The following is an 11,768-nucleotide window of genomic DNA, read 5'->3' on the forward strand; positions in this document are numbered from 1 at the left end:
TTATTATATATTTATATATATAATTAGAGATATAAAGTTAATGGTGTACAATAGATTTATTCACGATGCTTGCACTTTTTATGTTTAAAATTTCAGCTTTCTCTCTTTTTAACGTTTGAATTATATTCATACTCCCTATGAATGCTTTCCAAGCAAGAAATATAGATGTAACGCAATGAATCATTATGTACTTATTGTTTGTTACTATTAAAACAAAAATAAAATAATCATTGTATTGCTCTGTGTCTTTTTGGAAAGCACCATATATCTATTTTATTTTAACCCTTAATATACATGATAATTTTTAACATCTTTACTACGATGGATCTTTCGTGTCCTAAAATAAATTTTCGAAACAAAAGATATGCAAAAAATGAGAATGCACAAAAATTATTTTGTAGATGCCAAAGCAAATTTTTTTCAGAAAAAAAATGTAAACCATATTTAGCCAAATGTTTCTAATATTTCAAGAAAAGAAACGCTGAAAACACGAATCCAATCGTATGTATTAAATACACAATTTTTCGAAGATTTCAAGCAACGCGAATCTAATACGCGCGATGAAAAAAAATCAATTCATTGGATAATAAAACAATAAATAACCATCGAATAACTTACCTTATATGTAGTTGCTCCGCCGTTGCCACTCTGAGCCATTATTTCCTTATCTCGTCGTGACTTCTTTATGGCACACACATAAAATTCACATGCGAAAACAAAAGATCTATTTTCTGTGACTATACTACTAATATACACTTTTGAAACTTAAAGTGAGACAGATACATGTTTAATATTTGACAAAAGCGAGAAAGAGAGTTTCTAATGCAGTCTAGAGTTCTAGATTGCAGGAATAAAAACAAATCTAAATTAAGTTAACTACGACACCGCGATTAATCCCCGTTAGACGACGATTACGCGGTGCTTTAATACTCGCACAGTAGATCGCATGCGACAAGCGACGGATAATCTCTATTGCGTCACGGAAACCGGAAGAGCAAAGCGAGAGAACAATCGTGACAGTATATACATACAGAGCTACGCTGCTACCGTTAGGCCTTTTGATTGAGTGTGTCCGCATTCCGCAACGTCTTACAGATTAAACAATATTGAACACCGCAGCGCATTAGGTCGATCAACGGAGGGGGAAGGGATGGCTTTCGAAAACATCGCGACTAACTTCACGCGTTACGTCGTCATTGCCGCGCGAAGGTTGGCGGTGCTACACTTGTTGCTCTCTGACTACATTCCCTACTCCCTGTTTCTCGCTCTTTTGAATAAGAAATAATTCGTTCGCATTTCAGAGAGAGAGCGATTCTCCTTTTCTCTGTCTCATACACACGTTATTCAATGCAAGTGAATGAAGATGTTAAAATTAAAGGTAAGATACTCGACTGTTCAAAAGTATAATCGTCACTTTGCTGTTCATTCGCACGATAGAATCCATATTCTCGAAAAATATTACGAAAATATTATATTATATATATTATATAGTATACGTTATATTTATCTAAATTTCACCAGTATTTCGATATTTTTTAAGAATAAAGCCTCAGATTTGTGTCCAACGAGCGTTGCAAGATACGCATTTCGTGTCAATTACGAATCATTTTTTACAAAGCAAATGCGTCGCGGCGCTCAATTCGATATTGATTCTTTCCTGTGATACGACTCGATAAATTCGGAAATCCGTTATCAACAACTTTGGGATAGTTTATTCTGAAGTTCGACGCGAGGTTAATGACGAAGCAAGCAATAAACCGCAATATGAAAATATACAATTCAGTATTATATCCACACACGAGAGCATAATGTATTAATATACATCAAGCATATACATATTTTATGAACAAACAGTCGATATATCTCATTCACATAAATGAACTATTCGATCCGGTGACTCGCGCATTACTCTCCAACCGGAAACGAAGGACAAATTACATTCAGTCTGTTATATCGGGAGTGAGAGACGCAGACCGCGATGCAAATATACAGAATAACACACTGAATCTCGTTGAGAGAACGATTACCCACCCCGTTAAACATCGCGAGAAAACGGCAATCTTCCATCGTGTCGATTTCGTGTTCAAACGAGTGAACGAGCGAGTCGCACGAGACAGTTCGGTGGAAACAGGACAGTCGTTTTGGTGCGATCGCTGAATCGTGAAAATGAAATGAAATCGCACGGACTGTTCACAGAGAGGTGTCGCGTTTCAAAACGCGTTGCGATCATTGCGATGATATGAAGGGCAAATAAAGGAGTTCAAATACCGATTGAGGCAATATTTTTTTCTCAACAAATTATTCACAGGTTTAAGATTCACACTAACATCAAATTATAACACCTTCGGACTCTGCATATATTGTAATGTAAATTAAATTTGAAGATATTATCTTCTATTGAAGTTATTTAATTCTATCGATATCTTCTAAGAATGTACATAATAATATATATGTATATTAGAAAAATAGTCAACATTATAAAAAAAATTGTTTAGTATGAATTATTTATTAAAGTGCGTATGAATTTAAAAAAGAATTTTTTAAAAATAATTTCAATAAAATTAGGTCTAAAGGGATTAATATTCTTATAAAGATGATTATTATATAGCATAAAAAATTATTAAATGACTTGTTAATTTAATAATTTTTATGTGATATTATTATTCTGATTCAGTTTATGATTGCATTTCAAAGAAATTTTAGCGCGCTGTTTGCAGAATCAGACATGTATATAAATTTACATAAAAATGTTTAAGTATTAAGATCTACTTTGAGCAAAAAATAGAATTTCTCTTATTTTAGATTTAATAAATAAGGGTAATAAATATTATAGAATATAATTGAGACCACGGCGCGGCATCTTTGCATAAGCGACGTGTAGCGCGTCATAAATACGGAGACTATATTTTCTCAGAGAAAATGAAGGGTAAACCTGCAAATTTTAGAACATTATTCCTAAATATTTTCAAACTAGTTTGTAACTATCAGAAGTCTGCGCATTAAATTTTTTTGCAGTATACTTGAAATAACTGTCAAGTAAATCAAATCATCGCAAATGTGATTATTTTTTAATAATAACATTAAATGACATCAAAATAGCTGCAAATGTAATTAAAAATTCAATTTTCAATTAATCATGACCAATTTTGATGTTATTGTGACTGTCATTCTGCCTGAGTTAATTTTACCTTTGCATAAATTTTTAATATTTTGATTTTGTCTCGACGAGAAGTCTCGGTCTAATTTCAAAATTCTTGATATCGTTTCAATTTTCTCTGATTTATCTCGGTCTCGGTCTCAAATCGAGAGTCTTGATGGTTTTCGAAAATTTTTTACGAATTGTATTTTTACTGCGAATGAATGATAAACGAATGAATGATAAACATGTATCCAGTGAGCCGAAATTCGAGCCGTAAGAATTTTGGTAAGCATTTGTCAGGCCGCCTATACACATTCAAGTAAACTTGTCAAGTATAGCCACTTGTGCAAGCTTGTTTATTTGAAAATGTGACCAGTTTTACGCAGCTCGGCAAAAGATATGAAATATTCGCCGAAATGTTCACGACTTAAGATTAGGCTATACTTTAAAATAACTGATTCGCGGATGACTGATTCTTCGTTCAGTAAAACCTATTTTTCTTTAAATGTCATTTGTCTAAAAAAAAATCTATTTTAATGACTGTTTTGTAAAAGGACTCGTTCGTGATCGTCTTTGATTAGAAAGTCTTTGACAGATCGATCTCACAGGATGATGTACAGAATTTCCACATGACGGGAACATCTAATTCTTATATGTAAGTTTCATAATGAATATTTGATGATTGGCCCACGTTCTCAATCTCGGCACAATAATCTCAGTCTCAGTTTAAAAACGGAGTTTTGGTTTCGTCTCAGTGCTGACGGTGAACGAGAATAGTCTCGGTATTGTCCAAAATACTACACTCTAAAAAATAGCGATGTCTATATAATTCTCTGTGTTCGTGTTAATCTTAACAATATGTGATTTTAATACCATGGATTTTAAAGTTAGTTTTCTACACTATGATATAAACATTAGCAGTTTGAAATCCACACCATATTAATATTAACACAGTGAAAATTATATAAACACTGCATGAGTATTAAACTCACATCAGAGATATTAAATCCACATCAATTTTTTAGAGTGTACTAAATTTATTAATAGTTCTTCAAAAATTTGCTTATTAATATATTAGACATTGGAATACTAATTAGAAAGGGAGGAAATTTCCTGTAATATTAATTAAAGTAAAGGATAAAATTGAATTTTGAAAAAATTAATAAATTTAAAAGATAGCTACCTGAAATAAGGGCTATTTTTTATATTATTTTACAATAAAGAATCGCGTGCCGACCTGCCCATCGTTACGAAACGTTTGATAAGCATTATAAAGAAATACTAAAAATACTTATACTCCATTTAAGATGCTCCAAATCTTTATTGCTCTGATCTCAATCAAAACTGATCGGAAAAAATTTGGATGTTAGATTTCAATTTGCCAGGTGTTTATTAAACAATCGCTTTAGGAATCTAATGAATCATTGTGAGAAAAAAGCGTTATCTAATGAATTATTGTGAGAAAAAAGCGTTATGTAAATAAATTGCGTATAAATTAATGGACCTTAGCGACGTTTCTTTTCTGAAAATGTCATTACGGAGAAATTTGTGATAGCGTCAGTTGTGAAAGAGCTAGATCAGCGAAGTATTCAATATCGTTTGATTCATGAAACAACTTCGATTAATGTTGAGAGAAAAAGATAGAGGGGAAGGGGGGGGAGAAGAGGGAGAGAGAGAGAGAGAGGGAATGAGAGGGGGGGGGAGGCCTTCCTATTCCGTGGAATTTATCCCTTTGACGTTATTTGAACTGATGAATTTTTACTGAGGCTTCCTACCGCTGCAGAAGCTGAGACTACGCCTTTCGCATTATTCTGCGAGTTACCTTGAGTCTCCGTGAAGATGGAAAAGGTGCCCGATAAAAACAGACTACAACGTGAAACATTACTTCTGATTTCTCCCGAAAATACCTCTGTAAAGAGGAAAGGAGTAAAGAGGAAAAATATCAAGGAACCAGCGCGATGAGAGATAAAAGAGTTCGAACAGCGGAAAGGAATTTCAACGTCAGCCAGAGTGAAAGGAAGAAGACTATTACTACTGATAGCGATGATCGGAGTAGTACAAGTGAATGTGACGCAGACAAGCAAAAAGATGAAAGCGAAGAGAAAAGAAGAAATACGTGAGGGGAGAAGTGTGCCAACTTTGCTTTTTGAAATATTCGGATTCCTAAATCCATCAAGAAGAGTGATTGGATTCAATGTCAGCGAAACGACGAATGGTATCACGAGATCTTCTATAGGTGAAAAAGCTTTGTACGTGATAAATGCATTTAAGTAACGTGGGGGATTAAAAAAAACCATTGGTGGACCATTTTAATTTTCAAGTACCTACATGTGAATCAATATATGCAACAAAATGTGAAAAAGGTACATGTTAAAAAAAAAATAATAAAATATATCTTTTAGCTACCATAAAAAATGTATTCAACTATTTCAATTGAAGAGAAACAAATACGTAGAAAGAAATCGGTCGATCGATCGTAACTTTTGGTGACGATAGACATCCCGTCGTTACGATACAATTATTTGCATAAACATTTGTATAAACAGTCATATTCTAATGTTTTCAGCATTCGATTCGCGACAGCCAATCAGAAACGTCAATGGTACTAATGACAGTTTCTGATTGGCTGTCGCGAATGCGAATGCAAATGCAATTTATCTAGAGAGGCTTCATGTAACATCAGTGAGTCTTACGAATATTTCCATATTACGAGAAAAAATTAATATATAAATATTATGTTATACAATTTTCAATCAGTGTATTCGTCATTGAGGTATGTCGTAATATGTTATGCGTAATTCTTTAAAATTAACGCTGTAATATTATATATTATAGAATGAAATAAAATCATTTAATAAACTAAATTAAATAAAACAATTTAATAAAATACAATTTAAAAAAAATAATTTAATAAAGTTATTAAATAATTTAATAAAGTTTTTAGATGTATTTAGAGATATATATTTGTTTACTTACGCGTAATAAAGAATTTTTAAAATAAAGTAATTGCGCCAATAAACATATCTAGAATAAATTCATATTAAAATAAAATGAAGGAAAAATAAACCAATGCGGATGTCGATGACAACAATATATTTAGTATATTATTCTCAGTTCCCTTTAGCACATTATACATGAAACATTTAAACGGCAGAAAACGTGGATTAAGATAAAACTAAAATAACAATGATATAAAGTATCGAAGTGCGAAACAATAAAGTCATAGTAACAGATTAAATTAAATCTATATTGTTCAGGATCAATTTACATTTGGTTATAATATCTTCGATGTAATCAATCGATATATTTGATATGTATAAATTAATTGTAATTTAATTGTGCGTACGGTACCCAATATCTATTCTTAGCGAACAGCATTGCCTGAAAAGAGATGGGGGTTGCGTGCAGTGAATTAGACTTATTGTCCGCCGTAACAGCGTCTATTCATATCGATACATTGGGCGTTTTCTATTTGATGACACAAGTCAACACAATTATCATTCTGTCTTTCTTGATATTCAGTGAGTAACAAAGATAGAATGATATTTGTGCAACTTGTGTCATCAATGCGTTCCGTTACGCATGAAGCGCATGATGCATCATTTATCTTTGTTGTTTACCAAATAATAAAGGATAAAATGATGCATTATGCGCTTCATGTGTAACTCGGAACACACTCCAAATGGAAAGCATCTATTCAAGTAAATAGACATTGGATGCTTTCCATTTGATGACACAAATCAACACAATCATCATCCTCTCTTTTTTGAGATTCAGTGAGTAACAAAGATAGAACGATATTTGTAGCAACTTATGTCATTAAATGGAAAGCTCTTATTCAGGAGTCAGGTGAGCGAACGAAATGCGTTCTGCCGTTAAAGTAGCCGTTATATATATGTCGCAAACACGTGCGTTCGGCTAAAGTTGTGGAAAGCTCGAATGCGACGTATATGTATTTTAGACGCCGCGATCTCTGAACGAGCTGGCATAGCGCATAATATGCAACAGTAATATGCGAACAATATTTGTACATATGCGATAAAATGTAACGCGTTGAAATACAAAGGTAACACAACTCCGTAACTAATTGTAAATTCTATCTCTTTATCGTATCTCGTTACAATGATACATTACACATTAGAGGCGATATATTACGATTTAATTACATTTCAGGTACAAATGCTGACCTCTTTTATAACATCTCGTAATGATATACATATATGGCATATAGTATAATGTTCAATTGATATTTTGAAATGAATCTTTTAATCCGCGATATAGTTTGTTACATTGATGATAGGAAAATAGAAATTTAATATATTATATGTAATAAATCGCGTTAACCAATGGATATCCTAATCCTTGAATGAATTTTTATCAAAATTTAACAAATATAGCAACGAATTATTTTAAATCCAACGCTAAAAAGATTTTAAAAGTAAAAAATAATCAAAAGAGTCAATAGTCACAAAATGACTTTTTTTAAATTCTTTAGTCTTGAAGGTAAGAGTTGATCGAAAATAGAAGACTGTAATCAAACAAATACTGCAAATCTTTATTATTCTTTAATAATATAATAGGAATTAAATAATAAAGGTATTAATTTCGCTTAATACATAATTCTGTGAACAGGCATCTTATTAAATTATTTTTAAACAATTTAATTATTTATTGTTTCAGATACATATACAAATGTGTACTTTTTGCCACTGCGGCACTGAAGGATCCAGTTCGAGTTAAGCAAATAGATTCGACTTGAAGGTAGATTTTATGTTTTTTTTTAATATTTTACATTTGAAATTTATTAATTTTAAATATGTTCTTTTTACAATTAAATTAATATTTAATATACGAAATGTATAAAGAAATTCTAAATAAAGCATAAACATATATATAAATTTAAATATATATACATACAACTTAGTAAAAAATATTAAGCATCTTATTAATTATTATTTAAAGTTTTAATTCAAAAATTGATTTATAATGTTTAGTGTAAATTATCCTTTGTTTCAAGAACCTTTTCGAACGTATTGTATAATGTTAATAATCAATAAGTAACAATGCAAGCAAAAGAATTTTAGATAAGTGAAAAAAATAGGTGCCCTAATATTCTTTTATGGCCAAGATTGGAAATACATGAAACTTCAGAATTATTAATGTGTTATTCAAATAAAAGTATATATCTTTAAATGTATTATATATAAATATATATTATAAAATAATAAAAATTTCTTTTCTTATAATTAATGTAATTTGCCAAAATAATATTTTATATATAAAAATTATCTTGATAATTGTGTACAGAATACTTCAATTTATTTATTAAACTTGTTTGATGTATATTTATAATGAGCGATATATTATTTATGTTTTTTTTTGTTTCAGAATCAAATGCGAGACGTGACGATCCTGAATAAGAAATATTGGTGAGTAAAATTTAAAATAAGTTGGTGATAGTCTTTTCTCGCAGAAATTGCTATTTCTGAAATCAGTCCAATTCACATTTTACGTTAAATTTTTGCGTGTGTGCATATGAATTTTTTAATGAAAGGTGTCAAACGAAAAAAGGATATAAAATCATGTTTCTCTCGGGTTTTTGAAAACACATATTCGTAATAGAAAGAAAGAGAGAGAGAGAGAGAGAGAGAGAGAGAGAGAGAGAGAGAGAAAGAGAGAGATGCTTATAGAACTATCTTATTATAACACACTTATCGATTCGATTTAAAACAGACATACGATTGAATAAATATTTGACACAATATAATAAAAATTTCGATTGATTTGTGTCTGTGTGCGTATGTATTTTCTTTTTCTAATTGTTTTTTTTCCTAAAGTATATGATTCGATTTTACTATTGAAGCTTTACCAATATCAATATCTCTCATTACATCGTTGACCGATCATTTATCCGCTCTATACGGATCAATTTTTTAGACTATTTTTACCATTGATATTGACGCGGTTGAATTTTATAAGCTTTAAAATAATCTTGTAAATTATAAATCGTGATTATTTTGCGGTTATTATATCTTAATAGATTTTACAGTTTTTAATTTTCCATTTTTTATTTATTTTTTATTTTTAATTCTTTATGTTTACTCCACGTGTGAAAAAAATAATAAGATCCGCGAATATTAGGAAAGTTTGTGCAGAAATTCTAATTATGGACTCTGCGGTTTACTTTTTCCTTTCCTGTTTTATTTTCCTGTTTTTATTATCACAAATAGGAATAAAAATTTCACAAAATTAAGTTTATAATAAATATTTCACTTCTTGTTTTCTGATTATTTCTTTGACTAATTATTAATATTCACCATTTATTAATAATTTCATGTTGCAATGTTTCTTAATTTCGATTTTTCATTCATATTATTATTCATATATTTGCAATTAAATGTGAGTAGTTTATACAAATTTCATAAAATTAATTTTGCGAAAAGAATTTTACGATAGAAATTTTGCGATACTTTATTTCTTAATTATTTTATGATTGCAAATTATTTAGCAATTTCTAAATAATTATCATTATTGCTGGATTGCAATCTTTTATTTCATCGTTGTTACTATCAAACGATATTTGCACAAAATTTGCGAATATTAAGCTTTGTTACTTCGCATGAATATAGCGAGGCAATGCGATCTTTGTAAGAATATTGCGAAAATAATTTTCGCAGAAATATTACGAAGCGAGGTGATCTACGCAGGAATGTTACGAAGTAATAAATGTAAATGAAATTTATATTAAAATATCGCATTTTTCATTTTTTGGTAAATATGCTCCGATCTTAATTTATAATCATTTCGCGCTATATAGATTATTATTTAAAAAAAATGTAATCGCAATGTCGCGATTACATAAATATTCCAACATAAATAGTAAATAAATTTGTAAATTAAATATTGTGAATTTCATGTTGCAAATGAATCGTATGTGATCTAAAGTGAAGTGATCTAAAAAAGAAAATTCAGTAGAGTTATAAATTTTTTAATCAGATTTACACGTTACATTTTATGATAAATACTTGCTAATTATCATATTTGCGAGTAAATGAATTACAAAATTAGTTGAAACTGCAATTTTGCGAATTTTGTGTTGTGAATTTATGTGAAGTGCAATCAACGAAGGACGACTTCGAGAAAGAATCGCGAACTGCTATTGCAACAGAAGATGTATCAGCAGACATCGAGGAATATCGTAAAATGATGAGTGCTGAATTTCAATTATAAATTTTATATTAATCATTTTTACTTATTTTAATTACATTTTTACACATTTTGTAATTTGTTTGCAAGTTATATATTATTCTTACAATTTCGCATAATTGAATTTATTATCAACAAATTAATTACTGAAAATAAAATGATTATACATTTAAATTAAATTAATTAAAATAAAATAACTTAATTATAAGCATAATAATAATTTAAGCAGTTACCATAGTAATTACATAATTAGTCACATCCTTTCTAGAAATTAATTTAATTAACATTTTATCGATTACATTCTGATGATTTAAATGATAGCAATTTCTAACTTAATATTTTATATAATTATTTCTTAAACATAAAAGAAAATTTTAATAAGAGTTTATATACGAAAGAGATATCGGGGATGAAAATGATCGATATGTATTTATGTATCACTAATATTTAATGTCTTATATTATTATCAGCCTGTTTCTATCATTAAAGAACTATTAGAAGAATTCTTTTATTGCTTCTAAGAAATATTTGTTTCTTTCCAAAACTTATTGCAATAAAAAGTATATTTTATAAGTATATTTATAAAAAAGTATATTTTTTATAAGTAAATTTATAAATAAAAAAATTTATAAGTATATGAAAATATGCATATATGTACATTATATATGCCAATATATCTACTTATTGTAAATATATTTTTTTTATAATTTAAATATAAATTTCATAATTCTTCAAAAATATAAAACAATTATGAATTGTTAAGATCATTATTTTATTTTTTATTCATCGCGTGGTAAACTTTACTTACTGTAATAAAATAATTTTCTATACTTGGTTCCCAAATTCAATTCAAGAGAGTATGCAAAATTAATTTTCTAGGTATCTTCTATTTATATTATAATTTAATGCTTTTTATTTATTGTTATATTCTACATTATTATTATATTCTACAAAATTTGTATATGTATATTTAATATTTATGAAATGTTTATATTTATGCAACGTCTATATATATTTATAAAATTTTTATATGTATATTTCTTTCCAAATTTAATATGCTTAATATTTTTATATATTTATGTGGAAATATATTTATATGGAAATTTATTTTTTATATACATTTATATCCATTGCATTTTATTTTGTGTCTTTTTATGCAACTTTTGTTATTCTAGAATTATCCTTATCCGGACGATGCTTTTTGACAAAACTTTCGCCCATGAAAAAAAATAATAATAATCAAATATACTAAAACATGATTAAATACTACTTATATTATACAAATTCGTAATAATTTAAATTAAATCTTATTAAAAAAGGAAATTATTTTAGAAAAATAATTAAATTTTTATTTAAAAATCGAAGCTTCTTTGTAAGCTACTGAATGCAAATAATATCTTTCTTATAAATATTCTATTTATAA

General features: G+C 28.8%; 1 protein-coding gene across 1 annotated transcript in view; it reads right to left on the reverse strand.

The window, feature by feature from the left end:
* Positions 1–11,497: 11,497 nt before the first annotated feature.
* The window catches only part of LOC108691443 (arginine kinase-like), a 779-nt gene continuing 508 nt past the window's right edge, over positions 11,498–11,768 (reverse strand). The window contains exon 2 of the mRNA XM_018199194.1: positions 11,498–11,564. Coding sequence (XP_018054683.1) covers positions 11,498–11,564 — 67 coding nt within the window. The remainder of the gene's footprint in view (positions 11,565–11,768) is intronic.

Source organism: Atta colombica, unplaced genomic scaffold (assembly GCF_001594045.1).
Source record: "Atta colombica isolate Treedump-2 unplaced genomic scaffold, Acol1.0 scaffold47, whole genome shotgun sequence".
In the NCBI taxonomy this organism is placed as follows: Eukaryota; Metazoa; Arthropoda; class Insecta; order Hymenoptera; family Formicidae; genus Atta; species Atta colombica.